This window comes from Magnolia sinica, chromosome 14, assembly GCF_029962835.1.
Source record: "Magnolia sinica isolate HGM2019 chromosome 14, MsV1, whole genome shotgun sequence".
NCBI lineage: Eukaryota > Viridiplantae > Streptophyta > Magnoliopsida > Magnoliales > Magnoliaceae > Magnolia > Magnolia sinica.
Genome location: NC_080586.1, coordinates 8,332,378 through 8,358,032, shown reverse-complemented (window position 1 = coordinate 8,358,032; position 25,655 = coordinate 8,332,378). Strand labels below are relative to the sequence as shown.

Genomic DNA, 25,655 nt, shown 5'->3' with positions numbered 1-25,655 from the left:
CTCTACCAGAGTATCCACTTCAAGACTATGAGTAGGTTCATCCAATCTAAACCGTAAATTTACAAGGTTGGCCCACAAGCAGCAGGTCCCACAAAACAGACGATGGGAAGCACCTTTCCTGCCACCACATGATCTTTTACGGCAGTTCCCACGCAACTGTTGTATAGCACCATTCCCACACTTCTCTTCTCAGGTGGTGGGGCACGACATCAACCAATAGCAGTAGAATGTCTCGTCCTTTTTTCCAACCACCAATCTTTCTGCATTGGTGAACAAGAAAAAGATCAACGTACCACATGTGATGTACTTATGATATCAGCCGTCCATCCATGGGCCCCGCACCCACAAACAATTGACGGTGGAAGATCACTGCATGCAAAAGCAATGAATAACACGAAAAGAAACAGATTTCGAAAGCCAAAGCAATGGTTTCAAAATTAACTAAAAACTAATTACTACATCTTTATAAAAATATATATAGAAAAGAGATCCAAACGTGACAAAATTTTCCGACAGCCCTTTGTACACAAGAAATAGGAGAAAGAATAGGATTCCGATGACAACATCCAACGACACGTCCGCCGGCGATCGATCGTACGGTCAGCAGCTCAAGGCCTCGTATTTCACTGGGAGTGGCCGATTAAATCCGACCTGCGATATCAGATTTCCGACAACTGCCAAATCCCTGCAGAAAACCCCTTGGAATACCGATGCTGCTGCCGCCGCTGCTGCTGTCGTCTTCTCCGGCAGTTCTAGACTAAAATCTTTCTGTTCCGATTCCATCATTTTACTATTCGTATCCACTTCCAATTTCGATTCGAGAAGAGGGATTGCGTTTTGTATGGCTGCAGCTGCGGCGGTCCGCTGCTTCTGTTTTTCAGCTGCTTCCTCATCCATGATCGAAGCCATGACGCTTGAATATCCTTTCTGTAGCAACCGATACAACAACAATGCCGACATCCTTGCCTGATCCTTGATCGTATCCACATCGCGATCATCGACGAACTCGCACCGATCAACGAATCCTGTTGATTTGTCGGGCCTGTGACGTAAAGACAGAAGCAGATGGGCCCGTTCCAGCTCCGATCGCGTGCATCCCCGCCGCAGCCCGATTAATGCGTAGTAATCAATGTTGGCAGCGTCACCGGAAGCGACCTGCACCCTCAGTTCTTGGATCTTTGATGTTAGGGTTCGTAGGTTTGCCGAAACATCCCTGTATCTGAATGTATGTTGCTTCCATGCGGGGCCAGGGAGCTTGCGGTCGCGGAGGATGGCGTCGTAGAGAAGCTTGAGGTGATCGAGGTCACGGAGGCAATCGGGATAGCAGCGAATGGATTCGAGGAGTTTGGCACGGGTGGAGAGGGCAGGGATGGAAGATGGATCGAGGGCGAGTGTGCGATTGCAGTCGGCAATGGCCTCAGCAATACGGCCTGCAGCTCGGTAGGCTGTGGCTCTGTGGATGTAGCAATCTGCAAGGAAGCCCTGTGGGGTGCTTCTCCGGCCGTCGAGGATCTTGGAGAAGTGGCGGATGGCCTCGGAGTGGAGGCCTGCGTCGAGGGCGGCAAGGGCAGCAGCGCGGCGACGGAGGAGGAGCTTGATGTTGCTGAGGAGGTGAGCCACACTCTCTGCTTCGGATGAGGGCGGGGCGGAGACCGGAGGGTTGTTGGGGTTGATTTCACCGCAGATGGCGGCGTTGGAGAAGGAGAAGCTGTCCTCAGACCAGCAGACACTCTCGCGGCGGAAAGCGGCGGAGGCTAGACGTTTTCCGGTCTGGAGGAGGACCATGGCGTCTTCCATCAGGCCCAGGTGGCAGCAAGCTTGGCCTAGGACCAGGTACCTGTTTCCGTTACAAGGATCAGCTACCAAACCGATACACAAAGAACCGGTCGAACCTGCCGATTTTTACGACACCGAGTCGAAATGACGTAGCTTAAACTACGCATGGTTCAGAGAACTGGTCAAACCGGCTGGTTTTTATTTATTTATTTTTTTAATTTAACGGCCATAGAATCGACACAGCTAAGACATCTCACTTCTCCAGCTAGCAAGTTGTAAACTCAAATGACCATAAAGCCCCTTTAAGATTGAATACAATCATACTTTCTATGCAAATCTGCAAGGGCATTCTGGGAATCTCTAATGAAGAAAAAAAAAGGCAATTCCTCTGTTTAGTGGTGCACCTCCTATTTCTTGGCAACCTTGATTAGTGCACTTTGATCTGGACCGTCCAATCAGTGGAGCACCTCTTACATGAACCACGGGCACAAGTTTTCCATTGGCTGTTTTTCTACGGCTACGAAAAGTTCAGAGCAATGGACAATGAAAAATAAGCCCAAAGCGATTACAAACAGCCCCATCACTCAAATTCTTGATAGTGGTCCCGTCCATGAGGTGGTCCATCAACTGGATGGTCCAGATTGGTCTAATTGCTCGGACCCAACAATAGTGTCATCGAGACCGTTCATGGTTCACTGATCCAGACCGTTCATCTTAAGGGACCCAAGGCAGAAGTTAAATGATCCAAAAATCATCGAGAAGGGAACAAACATCCTAGATCAAATCTGTCCCTTTATCAAAGGGTCAGGAAGTTCTAATCCCAACGGAAGTAGGTCCCTATGATCAACGGTCTGGATCAACAAAACTTCATAAAGGGTCCTGAAGAAGCAGCAGCCCATGTGAGAATTTGAAAAGTTACCTCCATTGCCCCTCTTTCTCGCAGTTTTTGCATAGACCAGCTAAAACCTTCTTCTTCAGATCCGAGACAGAGAAGCATTTGAAGGAAGCGTCCCCATCAGACGGTGGCACCGACGACGACATGTTGTCGGAGGAGAGGAGCTTGACTCGATCTTTCGAAAGCTGCTGTGATGAATTCTCAGAGGAGAGAGATGACGACGACCACGATTCCTCCATTGTGATCTTGTAGCTGGGAATGTGTTCTTGGAGCATGTTGGCAACGTCCTTGAATCGACGGAGATAGAGAAGCGATCGCGCTTTCAGCTCGAGGGCCACCTCGAGGCGGGGAGAGAGTGCGAGGGCCGCATCGAGGAGGTTTACGGCAGCGGTGATTTCCGAATGCTCGTGGGTTGCGATGAGTACACGGGCATCTTTCACGTATTTCTCTACTACCTGTGGCAGGAAATTCAGGTAAGGTGAGATGGAAATTTGAAGAAATATTGGGATTTTTTTCATTTGGGTTTTTCATGGAATTGCAGGAAAATGAGAAGAATCGTGTTTTGGGTAATTTGGAAGGAAATGCATGTCAGGGAGATGGAGATTTGCAGGGAATTGGGATTTTTTTTTCTTTCATTTGGGGGGTTTTTTCTGAAATTGCAGGAGAATGAGAAGAATCCTGTTTTTGGCAATGTGGGTCCTCTGGATTGATACAAAAGGGCAGAAATAACGGATATTGCATTGGATTTTGGGTATCTGTTAGAGATTTCGAAGCCGTGGATGATGCGAGGACGATTGAGAGAAGATCCTGAAAAGATGCAGTTTTTACGGTTGAAAAAATCAGCAAAATCTAATAGAAGATTTAGGAGAAAAAGACAGTGCAGGGAGTGAAAATATTATAAAAAAGGACAAAAGGAGAGGTCTCGCATTGAAGTTGCAGAGAAAAACAGGCAAAAAACAACAAATCCAATCCTCATTACACCAAACAGATGAAAGGAACAAAACCAACAAAAAACCAGAAACCAAAAGAATAAAACCTATCCTAAAAAAGAAAAAGAAAACATCTCAAACAACAAAAGAAAAAAAAAACTTCTACATTTTCAAAAAGACCCAACAAAGAAATCTTCAAGAAAAGGGGAAAAACCCATATATTTTCCAGCAGCAATCTTCAAGAAAAGATATGAAAAATCACAAACCAAAACCCTTTAAAACACGTAGAAAAACCCAACTTGCTTCTTAAAAAGAAAAAGAAAAAAAGAATACATTTTCCACCATATCTCTCACAAAAACCACCATTCCAAGACTTGTTGAAAAAGAAAAAGAAAAACCCACCTTTCTGTTACTCAGCCACCAATGCTTCTTCTCCCCACCAAAAGAAGGCGAAGACGCCATGCTTTCAAAAGCATCACCTTCCTCTCAATCCCCCATTCTCCCGCATTCAACAAAAGAAAAATCCCCCCCAAAAAAAGAGAGGGAGAGAGAGAGAGAGAGAGAGAGAGATGAGAACAGAAAATGAAAGAGAGTGGCTTTTATCCTTTCAAATCCAGGGGCCAAAAAAGGAAAAAGAAAAAAGAAAATAAAATGCCAGCTTTGGACCCTCTCCCCTTCTTTCACAGATAGCTTCGATCCTTCAACTTCTTCGCTGGCAGATACCCCTCGAGCCTGCACCACTTGACAAATAAAGAAAAAAGGCCCGCCCCCCTGATCAACCGCCTGCACCCGGTAAAAGCGACACGTCACCGGTTGAGCCGGTCCACGCATCACGGGCCCTCGTTTCAACTACCGTGGGGAAAGCGAAAAAGGAGATTGAGAGATAAGAAATCCTCCCCCTAATTAATTTAGGCTCATTCGAATTTACATAAATGCCCTCGTTTTCTTTCAAAATGACGGTTATTTTCCTTCTATTTCTCGGGTGTCTTGCCGTCCAAGACTTTAATTTCAGACACGTAGGCAGTGTCGTGCGTATTTTACGAGGATATTATTACAGTCAGGAGAGACGGGAAATTCAAATTATCGGTGTGATATTGAGATATTATGGTGCGGTTTTTTTTGTCTTGGAGCCATTGCTGTATGGGTTTCTCGATATATTGACGATATTATTCTGCGAGAATTTCTGAAAAGGTTAAATTTCGAAATATCTTGTCCAGGAAGACTCAACGTCTGAAGTTGCAACGCTTCGTTGTGCGTTTGTCACAGTCACAGCTCATTAGACTGAGACAGCTCATCGACGTTTATGGTGGCGTACGTACACCCAAGCTGGTCCACTGACGCGGATTCGGACGCGGATTGCGTCCTACCGTCCGGGCAGGGATCTGTGGGGCCCATCGTGATGTAGGTGTTTTATCTACGCCGTTCATCGCTTTTCTCAGACCATTTTAAGATATGAGCATAGAAATTAAGCAGGTCTACATCTTCAGTGGACCACACCAAAGGAAGCTGCAGTGATACTGACATCCACCGTTGAAACCTTTTTAAGGCCACCGTGATGTTTTTTTTTACCTTCCACCTATTCATAAGGTCATGTGGACGTGGATGAAGTGAAAACACAAATATCAGCTTGATCTGAAACTTCTCCAGCTCCCTAGAAGTTTTTAATGGTGGACGTTCAATCCCCACTTTGTGGTCCACATAAGATCTCTACCTGCCTCATTTTTTGATTCATATAGTAAAATGATCTGAGAAAAACGATTAACGGCATGGATAAAAACTTACATCACGGTGGGCCCCACAGATCCCTGCCCGCCCGGACTACGCAATCCGCGTTCCGCGGATTCTGTGGTGAGGAGTTCATTACCCTTGAACGTGGTTTAAAGACGGTGGGGCCCACCGTGATATATGTGTTTTATCCAGGCCGTCCATCCGTATTATCAGATTATTTAAGGGCATGAGCCTAAAAATGTGGTAGATCAAAAGCACAACTTGACCACACAACAGTAACAGCGGTGATGATGATGATACCCACCGTTGAAATCTTCCTAGGCCTCATCCAACATGTTCATAGCATTACAAACACAAATATCAGCTTGATCGAAAACTTCTTGAAAACTTCTGTGGCTCCCAAGAAGTTTTCAGCGGTATGCGTTTAATTACCACTGTTTTCAGTGGTGTGGTCCACTTGAGCTTTGGGTATACTTCAATTTTGGTTCCAAGCCCTAAAGTGAGTTGTAAAAACAGATGGACGGCGTGGATACAGATACATTGTGGTGGGATCTACAGTTTTCACACAAAGGCAAAGGGTGATGACGTGGCCTCCTTTCTTCGTATGATACGCCCAATCAAAGCGATCCGAAATATTGGGCTCCAATGCCTGAAATATCAGGTTGGTAACAGTTAGTTGTCCAATCGGTGGCCTTTAAAGTGGACGACCAGCATACATGGCCAATAGTCTATGGTCCAGATTCAGTGGCTGAGATCAGGAATTTTAAAGCTGAAGATCTGCTGTTGAAGTCGACGGCTAGGGTTTGCCTCAAGTTTGAAGAGATGTGTAATGATCAGATACAGTGGCTGTGTAAAAGTTGGATATCCGACACTTGTCGGATATTAATAACCACGTGTTGGATATACATGAACGTATACGGGTAATACCGAAGCCCATTGCCCACTAAGTAAACTCTTTTAGGCCCACCGTGGATGTACGTGTCTTATCTGCACCGTCCATACGTTTTTTCCATATCAATTTAGGACATGAGCTCAAAATTGAAACATCTCCAAAGCTCAAGTGAACTGCACCCCACAAGAATCAGTGAGAATAATAACATCCACCGTTGAAAACTTCCTATGGCCGACGGTGATATTTATTTGTCATCCAACCTGTTCACGAGGTCACATAGACATGGATGAAAGGAAAACTCAGATATCACTTTGATTAAAAATTTTTGTGATCCTATGAAGTTTTCAATGGTAGCCATTGAATTCACACACCTAGCTAATGAGCTGATAAAACAGATGTACGGTATGAATAAGGCACATACATTGTGGTGGGTCTCACAGGGCTTGCACATTAAGCTAGTCAGTAAGAAATTAGCTTCCGCGTATCCATATTTCTCATTGGACTTTGGATATACATGCCAATATATTCAAATATCTCATTAATATTTAATTATAATTTTATAAATTAAAATAATAAAATGCCGAATGCTCGCCTGCGCACCAGTTCACACGAACTCATGTGATTTTTATTTTTCTTTTAAACCCATCACGTGTGATTTGGCTCCAAAAACTAAACAGCAACACGTTATGAAATGCCCCAATGGACAACTTATAAATAAAAATGTTTGAATAATTAAATAAATAGATAGAGATACTTATAGTAATACTTGCATATGACCCGCTAAAACAATCTAATAAAAATTAATTAATTATGTAAAATTTCATATATAAATCTGATTTTCTTTGGTCTAATACATCTAGCTAATCAGATAACTTTTGTCTACACTAATGACCAGATGTAGAGGTACTGGTGTGGTACAAGTGCCTCTTGTCTCGAGACATGGATTGTGTCCCATCCTGTCTCTAACCATGAATGTGTAGTTTTGTGAGTGGGTCTACTGTGATGTATCCGTTTAACCATGCCGTACATCCCTTTTGTCATATCATTTCAAGCCATAGAGTACAAAAATGAACCTATCTAAAGCGTAAGGGAATTCACATATAATCCTTGCATTCAATATAATTGTCATTTAATACTTTGTGCATTTAATGCAACTCCAACTTATTATTTAGTATGGTTTACTTAAGTTGAATTTGTCTTATTTTTTAGCACATATCTTAAAATGACATGAGAGAAGGAATGAGCACATGGATAAACACATACACAATGGGCCCACCCACAAAACTGCCTGTTTGGGGCTAGAGACGGTTGGGGGCCGGACGGAATCCGCATCCCATAGCACACGTGCTGATTGGATAGGTGGGCCACACCATAATGGTCACTCACCTGGTATGAATATCATGTGGATCCACTGGCAGATGGTAAGATTTAAGTCAATGAATTATAGCTATTGGCTGTACACTTAATGAGTGGAAAGCCTGATTTTCATGTTAGGTGATTATCATGGTGTGGCCCACTTTTTGGACAAAGTAAATATTGTACGCATGTGACATGCAGTAGGAAATTTCTTTCTTCAAATAGAATTCCTTGGATGTAAAAAAATGATTGCTTTTCAACACAGCCTCACTATTTATGCACATGGTGTTTTGATAGTACGTGGACCCCAGTTTCCCCGGTTCTATGGCACACATGTCATGGATGGCAGCATCTTCCTTGGACCAAAAAAAGATAAAAAAACCAAGGGCTTGTTTGGATACCACTAAATAAGTTACTTTTTCTACTTACAGCATTAGGTAACTTATGTCAAATAAGTTTGGTTTATTATTAGTTATAAGTAACTTTTTTACTTAAAGCTAGCTGCTTAATCAATTTAGCTTTTTATTTATTTATTTTTTAATTTTTAAAGCTTTAATTTATACTCTTCATGAGTTGTTGACCAGAGAATCAAGAGAGACAAAGCGATAAGTAGTTAATAAGTATGTTGTTTGCTAAATATATTTATCTGCTTAGTAAGTAGAAATTAAGATAAGTTGCTTGAGACTTAAGTAGCTTATTTTAAGTAACTCAATATCCAAACGCCCCCTAAAAGTCTGTTTGGATACTATCAAATAAGTTATTTTTTCTATTTATAACTATAAATAACTTATTTTAGATAAATATGTTTAGTTTATGAACAATTATAAGTAACTTTTCTATTTAAAGTTATTTATAGGGTGTTTGGATCATAAGTAATTTGAGATGAGCTACTTATGCATCAAGTAGCTTATCTTAGTTTCTATTTATTAAGAATATAAGTATGTTTAGTAAACGATATACTCATCAACTTCTCTCCTGATTACTCTCTTCATTAAGCTAACAAAAATAGAAAAGCTAAAATAATTAATTGAAGTGATTATATAATTTCAAGTAAAAAAATTTAGTATAATTACCAATCATAAATCAAACTAATCTGAAATAAGTTACTTGATAATCTCGACCAACTCACAAAGTACTTAGTCGTTATAATTCCTAGCAATTGAAAATGAGATAGAGTATTATTCAATTACCTTTTTTTTTTACATACACACCTGCTACATACCAACGCAGGCCGTAGTGGGATTTCACCACCTATGGGTTTCGAACCCAAGACCTCGTGTTAAAACTCCTCAGAGTCTACCACCCAGGTTAGGACTGGAACCCAATCAAGATAAGCAACTTAAGGTATAAGTAGCTTATTTTAAGTAACTTACAATCTAAACACCCTCTAAGAGATGGAATTGATTGGGAACAACTAGCACCACAAATAAGGGTTGTTTTGCACCATTTTCCATAAAACTAACTTTTGTTTATTTGTAAAATCTTTCTCCATGAAAATTGGTAGGGAATATAATTTTTTCTTTTAAATTTTAAAAAATCATTTGTCCACCACCTTTCAGCAAGCAATTTTTTCAAATGTATATTTCAAGAGATAAATCCAAAATGTATGACCATTTATATCTTCAATAACATCTTGTGAACCACATGTGCAAATGTAACCCCAATGTAATTTAGTCCATGTGATATAAACAATGCCATTACAACATCACATGCAAAAACATGCCATTTCGTTCTTGTAACCCTCACACCTGGAGGTCCTTGTAATGTCACAAAAATAAGCATTGCCATTATAAGTCATGTGATTTGGAAAATACATTTACAATGTCGCAACACACTTCAAATGCAACCCTCATAATTAAAGGAGAACATTACTTCATAGGGAAGTCTTTATTTTTCAAAACTGACACAAAAATGAGCATTGCCATTACAAGTTATATGATGTACTCACATGATTCCTTTTCATTGGGCCCGACAAGGATTACAAGTGGGGCCTTTTTGTTAGAAATTATACAGATTAATGTATTTCTGTATAATGTGGAAACCGAAAAGTGCAAAATAATCAGAAATCAGGATAGGCTGAAGCACGTTTGAAATGCTGTCCTTAAAGCGTTATTTGCCCCTACTCAAGTGAATTGAGTTTGCTGGTAGGTTACAGGCAAATAGCTTCTAGGATACGACGAGCATGGTGTGGGTCTGCGTTCAGCAAACACGAAGACCCACTAAATGGAACTCAATTACACACTTTCTGGCAGTATTACAATATAAAGGAAAAAATTCCAAAAGAAGAAGAAAAGAAGAGAAGAACTTCTGCACAGGTCAGTTCAAATCTTCAGCTACTGGTTCAGTTGAACCGTTCTAGACCACACCGCTGGTCTGTTCTTCAAGCTAAGGTTTAAGCTTTGCTATGTCGCTGGAAACACTAGAATATATGAGTGGAGAGGGGCTGACTGTCTCAGTTCGTATGGGTTTGCTGGAGTGAGTTGAGATTGTTTGGAAACCCACCCAGGTCCTCCCTTTATAGGCTATGGTGGCTAAGGGGTTATGGTCCAGAGACTTAAATTTCATTAAGCCATTTCTGACTGTTGGAAAACTAGCCGTGCCCGTGCTCGAGCCCGTGCGCGAGCGCGCCATTAGCGCCTTTACAGCCACACTGCCTCACATGCCCATGCCCACGCCCGTGACCGAGCCCGTGCCCAAGTGCGCGCGTGGGTGTTCGTAGCACTGGAACACGCAAAGTCCATAGTCCATAGACTAGGTAGGTAAATATTATAATACTCCACATCTTTTATATAAACCACAGGTTTTTTCCTTCTCTTTTCCATGTGGGACTATTCCCCAAAAACCTGCAGAAAAGTGTTTTTTCAAAACAACTTTTTATATTATATATTATTTTATTATTAAAATATTTTTTATTAAAATCAATATTTTTGCAACACTTTTAACCCAAGTTATAGCAATTCACATCCCTCACATGCCACATGTGCAAAACAACTCACATGTAATACATGTACCTTTATCCATCAATTGCTCCATATTTATCATATGCTCCAAAATTTAAAATACTACCTTTCAATTGAAAGTACTCATGAGTAAAATATGTTAATGTGTCGAGTGCCAAAATGCCATATGTGTCACATGTGCTTTTGTCCATCATCAATTGCTCCATATATTACTTAGATATCTCACATTGCCACATACGTTACATGTGCCACCATTTATCTTTAAGTATATTATGTATGATATGTATCTTACACGTGTGATTGTTTCTATTTTAGGGTTTTGAAAATATGAATTTGGCATGTTAATACTCATAGGAAAATTATTTTTAAGAAAAAAAATATATTATTCTAAATAATAAATTTAAAAATAAATATAAAATAATTTTAAAAATATTGTGAAAAGACGAATAAAAAAACTATGTTTTGTTTATCACAGTAGATTAGAAAGGTTTTGTATTTTCCAGGATTTCTCCAAATCCAAACAAGCCCTTAATATAGTGGACACCAAAACCATGCTAGTCACTCTGATCAGGTGGGCCACATTGTTGGAGAACAGGCAGACCGTGATTGGAAGCGCAGACTGATTTTGTGCCACGTGATCTTCATGGATGGTGGGGCCTACCAGTTGCATGGAATAGATTTTCATATAGGTGGCTTCTTTTGGTGGAAAAGCTTGGTTGGACCACAAGTTATTGTACTACTGGTTGTATCTGATCAGTTCTCATAAGAAAATATTGATTCAATACTAATCAGGTAGACATACGATGAGAAAAAGTCCATCATCCTAATTCAACATAGATGTGTGGCTCATTTGAACCGGTCAAATAATCTGTCCCAATTTACATGAATAATGGACCAAAAATAACAGTTATTTGATCATCTAACCGTTTGATTGATGGACATTAATTGGATGTTTGAAAGGAAAAATACCGTAGTATTTCAGTAGACAAGTGTCCACGAATCAGAGGTAGGATCGATCAAGCAATCTGAATATTGGGATTGTTGCTTAGTTACATTAGCTTCCACAATTTGAGCAATTTAGTTTGAGTTAATATAGATCATAGGTATAATTTATGAGCGCCTGAACTTGGTTCAGCTTGGTCTTTGAGCTGGGCTAACCAGCTCGGGTTGGTTTGATTAGCAACTCGGGCATGTTCAAGCTGAATTCAAGCCTATATGATATTTTCTCAAACACATGGAGTGTACATTCAATTTCTTACTGTATGCAAATCAAGAGTAACAATTTACAAGTATTTCATTAAACACTCAATAGGCAGCATGAAAATCAAAACATAAATATATTTTTATCATGTAATGTGTTTTTTTTTAAAAGCAATTTGTTACATATCCATACCTTCATCACCAACAGCCAATTCCACAGAGACAGTATGCACTTGAAACAACACTTCGTTGAGTCATTTTATCCTTGGTGAGCAACATCAATATCAAAATAATGAAGTCACTGAACTCGTTTGATCCGAGTTTGATTTGAGTTAAGGTTCGATTTGAGCCCGAACAGGCTCGAGCTTGGCTCAAAATTTTTTCAAGCTCCAAAAAGCAGCTTGACTCCATTCGAACTCAATTTCAAGCCGAGTGGAGTCAAGCTTTTTAAAGTTGAGACGAGCGAGTTAATTGAGCTAACTCATTCGTGTACAGCTCTACCATAGGAACGAGGTATGTGGTAACGAACGATAGATAGCGGACAGAAAATAACATCATATTTCTTTCATGGAATGGGCCCAGCCATGCAGCTGTCGAGATCGAAAATATAGCTAGTCTTCTCTCGTGGTGGGCCACACATGTATAAGGAATTTCGATTGATAGATAATTTTCATCGTCCATTTCCTTTTCAAGCTATGGCTTAGGAAGGATTGGATCATCCTAATATTTTGGAAAACGACGTACGTACAGTAGAGCCCACTTGATGAACGGCTATAATCTTGCATGGATAAGCAACGGTGGCGTGTAAAGGCTGCAAGAAGAGCCGGATAAGGATTGCGAGCCTAAAGCTAGGTGGGGTCCACTGTTTGAGAGAAATCCACACCGTACATTCGTTTTTCCAGCTCATGTTAAAATACGAGCCTAAAATGAGGCAATCCAAAACCCAAGTGTGCCCCACGGCAGGAAAAAGTGAGGAGGGAAATGTCCACCGTCGAAACTTTTTTGGGATCAACCGGCATGTCTACTTGCCATCCAAATCGTTCATAGGGTCATTCTTACTGAGATGAACTGAAGATAGAAATATTAGCCTGATCCAAAACATTTGTGGGCCCATTCATGTTTTAATAGAAGGTTTTCAATCTCCACTTTTCCCATAACCTACTTGAGTTTTGGGACCATTTTTTTAACATGAGCTGGCAAAAGGGATGGACGGAGTGGATTTCTCACAAACAACACGGTGAGCCCCACCCAGCTTCGGAGGTCCACGGCAGCAGTACCAGGGAGTTAATATGATACTCAGGAAGCGCGTGACACTTGATACACAGTCACTCCAAAATGGTACATCGTGGAAAGCAGTAACTCAAATTAAACCGAGTGAACTGTGGATAGTTGTTGAAATGGGAGTATTGAATTACTTTCAAAAACATCCATTAATGTCAAAGTCAGGTATCTCCTGGGAACTTCCCACGAGGTTGAGGTTGAGCTATGGGCCCACCATGATGTGTGTCGAACATGCTCCATCAATCTATGCACCATTCCATGGTGGGCCACACCACATACAATAGTTGAGAAGGATCACTCTCCCATTAAAACATTTATAATATTCTATTGCGCCTACGAAGATGTGGTTCACAAATCCAGATCATCTACTGTATGTGTCCCACTTGAATAAGGGTTCAGATCAAGTTTCAACGGCATCCAATACTCAAGTGACCCAACTAAGTACTTTTATATGTTTTAAGTACGTCTTCACATGGTTTTTAGGATATCCCATAACCTAAGGGAAACCCATCAAATTCAGGATGTTGATTTTCAACACACATCATGGTGGGACCCACACAGCTCGACCTCATGGGAACTTTCCCATGAGGTCGACCTCATAGTACCACACACAAACACTGGCCCTGCTGCACTGGGACATGATCTCTGCCGTGAATCTCCCGATGCGCCCGCTTATGGATATAGATTGCTTTAAAAGCTATTGGTAGAAATGGATGGAACCATTTTCAAACATGTATATCTTATCTACACTGTCCATTTGTTTTACCAATTCATTTTAGGGCATGAGCTTAAAATTGAAATTATATTTAAAGTTCAAGTAGACACAACACATGAAACAGTGTGAATTGAATGTCTACCATTGAAAACTTTAGGGGGCCACACAAGTTTTGGATTAAGTTGATATTTGTGTGGTACATATTTGTCTGACCCTATGAATACATTAAATGACAAATAAACATGCAAAAATGTGACTTGAATGCCTACCAGTTGTTTTTACTAGTTCACTTTAGGGCCTGAGCCTAAAATTGAAACTGTATTTAAAGTTAAAGTGGACCGTAAAACATGAGACAATGTGAATTGAATGCCTACCATTGAAAACTTCACGGGGCTACACAAGTTTTTTTATATATCTCAAATCAATTGCCATTTTAGTTCACACATTCCAAATACATCAAAAGTATGTATTTTTATTCTTTTATCTTTATTTTGTAACTCACTCTTATCTGTTTATAACTTTAGTTTGCCTACTTTGGGTCTTAATTTCTGTGCAGTACGATTATGTGTTGTTTATTTTATATTTTACCTACCCAAAGTCGTAAACTCCATGAAACATAGCAATATATAATAATATTGAAACTCTACTAAATCTCTTAAAAAACTATTAAATCTCATAAAATAGAGACCTAACTCCTTACTTTATTGTAACCAATCTTAATTAAGAATCTACGGTGGCGAACTAATTATATAAATCATTTAAATTTTGATAAATTATAAATTTTAAATTTCATTTGGCGAATACCAACTTTAAATTAAATAAACTTTTACCTTCACCTCAACTGCATTCAAATCAAATCAAACCCAAATAGGCAAAGAAAGAAAGCCAAGGAAATAAATGCATCTTTCACTCTCACACAGGAGTGGCGTTCATAAGTTCATCATGGTGGGGCCCACCTAGCTTCATTCCGTTCACTCCTTACACAGGTCCATGAAACGGTGATCTTACGTGTGATGGGGGTACTAAGTAAAATTTTCTTTTACACACACCCACACCAAATGGGCACCTGAACCCATGATCTTAATCCTTTATCAGTGGCCTACGGAATGTAGCGTTGGCCCAGATAAAAGGTCAAATTTTAATCCAATCTTCAGATTGGAAAGTTTTACGTGACATGGTAAAATTACGGTGGGGCTCATCTGATCAACCGTTCATATTACCAAAACCCGGCCCACGGGGGTTGATACGCCTACCCTTTATTGGCCTTTTCTCGGCTGTATTTTGAAAATATCGCCAAAAGCACGTCGTCGAGATGTTTTATTCACCCGGGTTCAGCGGTATTATTTATGGAAGCGGATTAGGTGCGGCCATATACCCACCCAATACAGTTCGGCCCTTACTTCGGGGCCCACCTTGATTTATATATTGTATATCCACGCTGTCCATCCGTTTTTTAAAATAAATTTAGAAAATTTTTCCAAAAAAAAAATAGATCCAAATCTTAGGTGGCCCACACTACAAGAAACAGAGATGGTTGATTGTTTCACCATTAAAAAATTCATAGGGCCCACCATAATGTTTATTTGACATCCAACCTGTTGATAAGGTCACGTAAATATGGATGAATATAAAAATATATATAAAAAAAGATCATATTGATCCAAAATATTTGTGGCCCAGAAGAAGATTTTAGTGGTAAATCAACACTATTTCCTATGGTATAGTCCACCTGAGATTTATATCCGCTTCATTTTTGGATTATTTCTATAAAATGATCTAGAAAAAGAGATGAACGGTCTAGATATACAATTCATGCATCAAGGTGGGCCCCACGTTAAGGGCTGCACCTAATCTGCTCCCATCACAATGGTCCGCAATAGATTTGTACAAGAAAGCTGATATTAGTTTGTACTTTCTAACATTGTGTCTCATATTATAATAATCCTTACCGTTGAAACAAGATGGCCCACGGACCAAAATTCCCTCTAAAAACCTCCATAGCATGGGTTTAAAATTTCAACCGTCAGAAGAGTTTAAAGCCCTACATAAACTACCAACATGGTTCTAATGATATCAACGGTTTAGATCACTTAAACATGGCCTCCCTTTTGAGCCAGCATTACATTATAAATATCCAAAAATAATCTCATACGTCCAAACATCCAACCTGAACAATAACATAAGTGGGCCACATCAGCCCTTAATTTGAGTTTGACATATGTTATGGTCTGATAGAGATATCACCTTAACAAGTTGAATGTCCAACTAATATTTAATTAAAATATTAAAAAAATGAATATAGAAACTCACATATTAAGGCATTTATACAAAAACTTTCTGACTTTAATAAAAGAAAAAGTTAAATAACATCAACTGTCACCACATCAACCTCATCATCCACGCCATATCAATAATAATAATATATCGTATATTAGTATTTAATATTTTAATTTAAAATATTATTAATTAAATAAATTATGAAATTAATCTTGTCCACAAATATAGATAATATTGGTAAATGGAAACCCTTTAAAAATTGAATAAATCTATGTATATTCACTTGTTGTGGCCCACCTGGGTTATAGAATTGCCTGAGTTTGGTTTTTGACCGTTCATCCTGATGGGCCCACTTGATGAATGTGCTGGATGGCATGTTCACAATATCATGGGCCCCACGTTTCATCAGGAGGTTTCTGATGTGGCCATTCCCTCTAGTGTTGGGCAGCTATGTAATCATGATCAAGATGGTTGTTGGGATATGCATATATGAGCAGGTTGGATTCATGCATGATGGTGGGCCCCACAGATACGTTAGAATAGCTGTGATCATTCCCCATTAAATAATACCCCCTCTCAGGACATTTTGGACATTTCAATTATAGGGAGGAGGTTTTTTGGTAAATATACAGTCCCTGCATTAATGCGATGGGAAAGTGACCGCTCCTTTCACCACCACAAGCATCATATGTTCCCTCCTTTGCTTTTCTTCTTTCCCTCTTTTGGCCCTTTTCACGAGTTATTTCCTAGTTACACTCGCACGAGTGCACTCACACGCTTTTATCATCTTGGGAAGCATACGTGTGAGGTATCATAACCGTTTGCCATGCAATCTGAACAGATTAGATGCATATAATCAAAAGAACAGTCATTTAAAATCATCGAATAAGCCACGGTGTACAAAATAAGATGAACGGTTGAGAGAAAACTACCAACGTTTCTAATTCTGTGTGCACGTGAGGGTCATTAGTGGCTTCTGCCAGCTTTTGCGTGCGTGGCATCCACATGGTGAGTATCGTCTGGCGGGACGGATCTGATGTTATACACGTGGGAATGCCTCCCACGTGTGAGGAGGCTGTTCCATTGAACACACGGGCGAGTGCAACTAGCGTTTCTCGTTGAACGAGGAGATCGCGAGATGAGGCTCTAACTTCCCCAATCCCAGGCCCTTGATGAAGGGGCTGAAATAGTATACAACACCTGTTCTACGCAGCGCGTGAAACAGTAGCCTGTGGGGTCCATCATGTTATATATGTAAAATCATCTCTGTCCATCAGGTTCTATATTCGATTCCAGTTATTGGAACAAAAACTCATATAGACAAAGTTCTCAGGTGGACCACACCACAGAGAATACTTGAAATAGGACGATAAACATATGTTTGTGTGTGGGGCCACCATAATGTTTATATTTTCATCAAAGCCATTAATCACGTCTAACTCGCCAGGATGAATTGAAAATACAAATATCTGCCTGATTCAAATATCAAGTGAGCCACACCGTGTAAACTTAGAGGTTTTTGGAGAAAATTTACATTATTCCTAATTGTTAGCCCATCAAAGTATTTTTACCTGTGGATCTTTTACATGTACGGTTAAAGTAATGATTCTCACCTATAGACGGAGTGGATTTGTATATATAGAACATGGTAGGCCCCACAGAGCTTGGGAGTTTTATGCAGCTGCGTAAAACAGGTATGGTAGACGATTGCGGTTGTTGATAGACTGCCCCTATAATCTCGTTCATGCGCCCTTCCAACCCGTCCGACGTGGACCCACATCCATACCCGACACTAAATGCCCTCTCATGCCATGCTTGCCACGTCATTAATGCACTACCCTCGCTCCACGTGTCAGTCAAGAGCACTGCCTCCGAAATGGGCCCCACTTGTCCGGCTCATCTTGAAATGTGAGAACGACGTCTCTTGATTGAGATAAGCAAGACTAGTGTGAATGTTTGCCACCATTTTAAAATGGACAACTGATCGTGTACCAGCAAGGTACCACACGTACGATCTTTCCCATCAAAATGCCACGTACTAAGCATCGGTACCGTTAAAACTATAGGCCCCTCAATGAAGATCACCTTCCAGAAAAAATAGAATGGTTAGGTCATTAGGTAGGCCACACCATTGGAATAAATAGAAAAGCCTGTATCTGACTCAGCAAGCATGTGTGGCCCACCTAGTGAGTAGATGAGTCTGATTTTCAAGAAAAAAGATCTTCATGGTGGGTCCTACCATTTTCATGGTACTGATATTCTTAAAAAATGGTATGTTTGGTGGAAAAATAGTGACCTCTGCCCATAGGCGATCTATTCTCCTTCAAACGAGGTGCTCATGCAACTGCCAATCCAAACCATTCAGATCATAGACACCTTGTGGATGAAGCATGAACCTTAAAATCACTCTCATAAATCAATCCTATCCATACAACTGGTGTCTATAGTAATGAACCATCGTAAATCAACTCACCACGGTCCAAATTCAACCGACGAAAACAGATGGTTAGGATTGTCTGATAATGAGCCGAATTTGAACAATCCAGACCGTAATACATGTAGCCACGTGTACGGTGGATAACCAACCGTCCATTTCGAAAACGGTGTGGTCAACCATCACCGTAAACTGCCATTTTTTGGAAGTGTACAAAAAGCCCTCAAAAGGCCCACATGTTTGATTGACTTGGACCCGGGTGCATGGGGACTGAACCCTACGTGATTATAGCGAGTGGACTTCTCTGCGTGTCCGGTTCTGTTGCGACCCCTTCCCTCGAACAGGGATCTTGTTGGCTACTTGCATGGGGAGATCACACGGTAGAGGAAGGAGAACCATGTTATGGTAGAACCATTTCCTTGTGGCAGTGTTATGTATTAATCCAGTCCGTCCATCTTTTGTACCCTGGCATGGATGGATTACTTTTAGAGAAATCATACTTTTTAGATAATCCTACCATTCACATGAAAGTATTTTTGTTTCCTACCTTTCTACTTCTATCTGAAGGTCTCTGATCAGATGGTTAGGATAATCTGATCTAAAAGCATTTTGGTCCATTTTACATCCACAGTATGGGAACTAGATGGACGGCTGAAACCTGCCACATGTCCTATAAGGATGTGACCCTACCATTGCCCGGTTCTACCGGCTCTAAAGCAGTACGCGAACCGACTTAGCTAGGTGAACTTGAAAAATCTCGGTTCGGCTCGGTTTGAAACCGAGTTCGAGTCAAGTCAAGCTGATTTTTGGAGCTCAAAAATATTTCAAGCTAAGTTTGCACTTGTTTGGGCTCGAATCCACTCAAATCTAACCTCAACTTGAATCAAACTCAGATCGAATTAGTTTGGTAATTCGATAATTTTGATATTGACGTTGCTTAAGAAGTGTTTGATGAAATGACAAAATGAAATGTTGTTTCAGGGGCATACATTCTACGTGGAATTGGCTGGTAGCAAGGAATGTGTGGATACAAAATAAATCACTAAAAAAAACTTTATATGATAAAACTATCCTCTCATCTTGATTTAATGCTATCTATTGAGTGTTTTATGAAATACATATACACTGTTGTTGTTATTTTGTGAACCGTGAGAAATTGAATGTGCACTTCATGTATGTTAGAAAATGTGCATAGGCTTGAACTCGGATCATATTGGCCCAGAAGTTTTGACTAAATTGAACTGAGCTGGCCAGCTAAGCCCCAGGACCGTGCTTAGCCGAGTTCGAGCTGGGTCAGCTACTTGCCAAGTTGAGTCCAGCCGCACCAAGCTCAACTGGGTTCGACTCGTATACAACTCTAATCCAGCTGTATCGTATCCATCTACCATGTATCTACGTATAACCGATTCTTAGGTGTTGCTCTTCAGCATTGTGGGCCCATGGTTCACTTGATGGACTTACCTTTGCGGATAGCTAAATCCATGAGCTTGGAGAATCCTAAGCCTTTCATATTGGAAGTTTCCTGCACTAAACGTGGACCGTTGCATTCTTTTCTCAATACAGTCCATCTACTAGCCTTCAGATCAAAGGGTTGTTAAATCTCAATTAATATACACGGCTTCGATGGGCTACACATCTACAGTAGACAGCAGATCTGTGGTTTGGATTGCCGAAACATGGGCTCAATCTGTAGGGAATCACGCGTGTGCGCTCACGCTTCAGTGCAACGTAGGTGGGTTGACTTAATGAGAGGTGCCCTGATGTGAGAGGGAGGCACGTGTCAAGGATTTGGGATGAAACACGTGCTAGAGATGGGGATCATTCATTGGTAGGGTGAACTCAAGAAGTGAGCCATGCACGTGTGTTAAATTTGGGCCGTAGGATTTTTTTTTTGGCAAGGCAATTTTAGAAAATATTATAAAAGTAACATACTTAGTTTTTTTTTTTTTTTTTTTTTTTTTTTCTTTTTAAATTATTTTATTTTAATGCTGTTGGGGACAAAACATACAAGTCCGCAGACTCGGACTAAATGCCTCGGGCCACCAAAGGATGTGTCAAATCCGAGGAGTTATTCGCTAGACCGAGGCAAAGGTTGAGTCGGCCCCGACGGGTCGGTAGGGTCGTCAATGTCTCGGGCATGCTTCGGGCGGACCTCTTTATCGGATCGACCGTCACAAGATGAAGCCGCACTCCGGATGTCTTGGGATAAGATTCCCGATCCCGAAGCTCACGGGATCGGATGAAGGCATGAGACGGGCACGATCCTGTTTCCGTGATCCCAGGAGAAGATTCCGTGATCCCAGGAGAAGATCTCGCGCACAATACCAGGAAGAGAATCCTCGTACGATTAAATGCCCCAGCAGCTATAAAAGAAGGGGGGGCCCTCACCTTGAGAGGTACGAAAACAAATTCCTCCAAAAGACTTTTCAATACTTTAAGACCCCGAGTCCAGGCCTGACTTTGGCATCGGAGGGTCCCCTGCGCTAGCCAGTGTCTCCTTTGTCCTTTTTCTGTGCAGGCATACAAGGATCCAGGAGGACGAACCAGATAATTGCATCAACAGTTTGGCGCCGTCTGTGGGAACGTGCAAAAAGCCATCCCGTACCTCTATACTGAGTCCAATGGTGATGACTAGAAGGACGGTCCCAGAAGAAGATTTGAATGAGAACGCGATTACAGGGCCACCCGGTCCAATCGTCCCCCAGCCCAGAACGCACCTAACAACCGCCGACGAGGGGCGACCGAAACAAGCACAATCAACGGGTCGCGACGATGGGCGGTTGGACAAGGAGGTTCAAGAAATCCGTCGATATGAATACGATGAAACAGATGCTGGAACGATGTATCAGCAGCAAATGCAGCCACTCCCGCATCCTCAAGGGGAGACGGCGCGCGACGGCGGCGGTTGATCCTCAACCTTCGGCGCAATCTTTCCGGCCGAGCCAACCCCAAGGCGGGTCAGAACCATCTCCAGAGCAACGCCTCCCTGCCCCCGACCGATCTTCGGCACGAAATAGAACGAAGAAGGCGCAATCGCCCTTCCATGGAAGGCACGGCAGAAAGCAGCGAACCTTGGAAAGCCGACATTCAAAATTTCAAAAAAGAAGTGCGGGAAGAGATGGCAAAAGAGATGGCAGACATAAAGCACGGCCGGAACGTATATTCAGCCGGGTCCGACGCGAAAGCGTCCCCCTTTGTGGACTCGGTAATGAAAGCCCGATTGCCCGAGAGGTTTCGATTACCTCAAATCACTCCTTTCACCTGCAAGAGACCCGACCGAGCATATTGAGTGCTTGAACCTATATGGAACTCCATGATGCCTCGGATGCAGTAATGTGTCGGGCCTTTTCTCTTACATTGACTGATGTAGCTCGACTGTGGTTCAAACAGCTGAAACCAAAATCCATCAGTTCATTCGTTGAGCTAAGCAACGCCTTCCTCACCAACTTCATCGGCGGAAAGAAAAAATTAAAGCCCCCTGCACATCTGAATAACCTAGTTCAGAAGCAGGGAGAGCTATTGAAAGATTACATCAAGCGTTTTAATTTCGAATCCCTTCAAGTTCGAAAACATTCGGAAGAAACGGCCCTCAATGCACTCATGCAAGGAGTTAGGGATAAGCCATTCCTGGCATCTCTAGACAAAACTCCGCCCGATACTCTGGCAGAATTTATGGCACGGTCCGATAAATATGCCAACGCTGAGGAAGCGCGAATCCTGCGTGAAACCAAAACCTCGGCCAAAGAGTCGGCCAGAAAAGAAGCCGACTCGGCCGGGGGAAGGAAACGCAAAGAGGATCAAGCACGTGACGAGCGAAGGTCAGGAAAACGGCCGGATCGAAAATTTTCCACATATACTCCCCTGAATAAGACTCGGGAAGAGGTACTGATGGAAATAAAAAACGAAGGCTTTGTCAGCTGGCCCAGTAAGCTCAGGAGTAATCCTAATCGGCGGGATAAGGATAAGTACTGCCATTATCATCGCGATCACGGGCATAACACAAGTGATTGCCGTCACTTAAAAGAAGAGATCGAAAGACTCATAAAAGACGGCCGACTCAGAGAACATATGGTCAAAGCTGGGGCAGCTGAGGCGCGCCCGACCGAGAGTCAGCCTATGGAAGAAATCCGGACGATTATCGGCGGTCCACAATGTGGGGGCGACTCAAACAACGCGCGAAGGAATCACGACGACGGAAGGGGCAGTCCGAGCTCATGATTATAGATCGGCCATCAAAGGAGAAGAAAAGAGAAAGATATTGCATCTCGTTCACAGAAGAAGATGCCCGAGGCATCTATCACCCCCACGATGACGCATTGATTGTCACCCTGACTATCGCTAACCGAAAGGTGTTTCGTATACTAGTCGATACGGGGTCATCTGCAGACGTGTTATTTACCCAGGCGTTCGACAAAATGGGGATCGAACGATCCACACTGCGCCCAGTTCGGACCCCGTTGATCGTTCCGGAGGACAGGTGCTGCCTGAAGGAACTGTCTCATTACCACTCACTGCTGGCAATGCTCCACATCAGACGACGATGATGATTGACTTCCTGGTCGTCGATCGACCCTCGGTATACAATGCGATACTCGGCCGACCTTCATTGAGTCTCCTCCAGGCAGTGGTATCCACATACCATCTTACAATGAAATTCCCGACCGAGTCAGGAGTCGGAATTGTTAAGGGAGACCAGCAAGACGCAAGGCGATGTTACATGATAGCTGTAAAAGGAGCCGCCGACAAGATTCCGACCAACATATTAACAATCGAATCGTTGGACCCTCGGGGCGAGAATTATGAACGAGGACAGCCGGTCGAAGATCTTGTCTCAATCGCCTTAGTCGAAACAGATGGATCCAAGACAGTGCGAATTGGTTCATCTCTGCAGTCCCCTTTGAGAGAAAAGCTGATCGCCTTGCTCCGAGAGTACGCCGACGTATTCGCTTGGAATCATGAAGATATGCAAGGGATCGACCCCTCCGTGGTGACTCACCGGCTTAACGTCGATCCGTCATATCGACCGATCCGACAGAAACGACCGCTTGGCCCCGAACGATACGCCATCATCGAGAAAGAAGTCAACAAACTACTACAAAGGCTAATTTCATAGAAGAAATACACTATCCGAGTGGGTCGCGAATGTCGTGCTTGTGAAGAAGTCCAACGGAAAGTGGCGGTCTGTATTGATTATACCGACTTGAATAAATCCTGCCCCAAAGATAGATTTCCGCTTCCGAGGAAAGACCATCTAGTAGATAGTACAGCAGGACATGAGCTCCTTAGCTTCATGGATGCTTATTCGGGATATAATCAAATTGTAATGCATCAAACAGATAAATCAAAAACTACCTTTGTCACCGACAAAGGTCTTTATTGTTACCGAGTGATGCCATTTGGTCTGAAGAATGCCGGTGCAACTTATCAAAGGTTAGTTAACAAAATTTTTGCTCGACTTATAGGCCGAACCATGGAGGTATACATCGACGACATGCTTGTCAAGAGCATACACGCGGCGGATCATGTGAATGATTTGGAAGAAATGTTTCTAATCCTACGGAAGTTCCTGATGAAGCTGAATCCAAGTAAATGTGCTTTTGGAGTAGGCTCCGGAAAATTCCTCGGTTTCTTAGTCAGTCAGCGAGGAATAGAGGCAAACCCTGAGAAGATAAAGGCTCTGATTGATATGGAATCCCCCAAAACCATTAAGGACGTCCAAAGATTGGCCGGACGAGTCGCAACACTCAATCGATTCCTGTCCAGAGCTACGGATAAATGTCTCCCTTTCTTCAATCAATTGAAAGGGAGACAAGCGATGGGTTGGACGGAAGAGTGTGAAGCAGCATTCCAGCAATTAAAATCATATCTCGGTTCTGCACCTCTCTTATCAAAACCCGAACCAGGGGAGTCGTTGCTCCTCTACCTAGCCGTGTCCGAGGCAGCTGTTAGCTCGGCTTTGATACGAGAATCTGAAGGAAAGCAACTGCCGGTTTACTATGTCAGCAAAGCATTACTGCCGGCAGAAACAAGATACCCAAGCTTGGAGAAAGTTGCCTTGGCTTTAATAACTTCATCTCGGCGGCTTAGGCCGTATTTCCATGCCCACACCATCATTGTAATGACCGACCTTCCGCTTCGCCAGATACTGCAGAAACCAGAAGCGTCCGGTCGACTCACCAAATGGGCTATCGAGCTGAGTGAGTTTGATATTCAATACCGACCAAAGGCAGCAATCAAAGGGCAAGCCGTAGCTGATTTTATCGCCGAAGGAACACCTTCAACCGAACTCTCAGTGAACGATACGCCGAAGGTCGATGCAGGGCCCGCCTCGACCGCTTCCCCTTGCCCTATTCCATGGAATCTGTATGTCGACGGTTCTTCCAACTCGAAGGCCAGTGGGTCTGGGGTGCTGGAAACCCCCGATCACACCTATATACAGGATGCCTTACGACTTGGATTTCAAGCGTCGAACAATACGGCGGAATATGAAGCGTTGCTACTCGGCCTCCGACTCGCCTCTAGCATGGAGGTCACGCACCTAAGCGTTTTGCGACTCTCGGTTGGTTGTTAACCAAGTTACGGTGTATACCAGACACGGAAAGACCGGCTAAGGGCTTACATGGAGAAAGCGAAAGAACTTATCAACAGATTTCAATTCTGCCGTGTAACTCGGATACCTCGTACGGAAAACAGCAAAGCCGATTTGCTAGCAAAGCTCGCCTCGGCCGAAGAAGACGATATACCCAGGTCCGTCCCTGTCGAATACGTTGATAAACCAAGTATAGACGAGCCAATTAGCGAGGCCGTCAATACAATCGACTGGAACCATCCTGGATTGATCCAATCCGCCAATTCCTCGACGAAGGAAAGTTGCCGAAGATCGCACCGAGGCCCGACGAATTAGGATCCGAGCTTCCGTTACACCATACTCAACGGGACCCTTTATAAGAAAGGATACTACGCCCGCTGCGGTGCCTCAAACCCACGAGGCAAACTATGTGTTACGGGAAATTCATGAAGGAATCTGCGAAAACCACTCTGAGGGCGATCCCTCGCCTACAAGGTCTTACGACAGGGATACTCGCCCACTATCCAACACGACGCTCGTGAGCTCGTTCAAAAATGCGACAGAAGCCAACGGTTTGCGGCAATTCCGAGGCGAGCACCCGAGGCACTGACACCGATGACTGGTCCCTGGCCTTTCGCACAATG

At 42.4% G+C, this 25,655-nt stretch overlaps 1 protein-coding gene and 1 long non-coding RNA gene across 2 annotated transcripts; one reads left to right on the top strand and one right to left on the bottom strand.

Moving 5' to 3' along the window:
• Positions 1–437: 437 nt before the first annotated feature.
• On the bottom strand, positions 438–4,157 carry LOC131225209 (uncharacterized). The gene is made up of 3 exons (XM_058220692.1): positions 4,003–4,157; positions 2,696–3,126; positions 438–1,837 (listed from the first exon to the last, which is right to left on the bottom strand). Exons 1-3 carry the CDS (start codon positions 4,060–4,062, stop codon positions 601–603), a joined length of 1,728 nt encoding a protein of 575 aa, XP_058076675.1. The 5' UTR covers positions 4,063–4,157; the 3' UTR covers positions 438–600.
• Positions 1,824–3,963, top strand: LOC131225210 (uncharacterized). Its single transcript, XR_009161248.1, has 2 exons — positions 1,824–1,957; positions 2,020–3,963. It is a non-coding gene; the product is annotated as an uncharacterized LOC131225210 (long non-coding RNA).
• Positions 4,158–25,655: the final 21,498 nt, after the last annotated feature.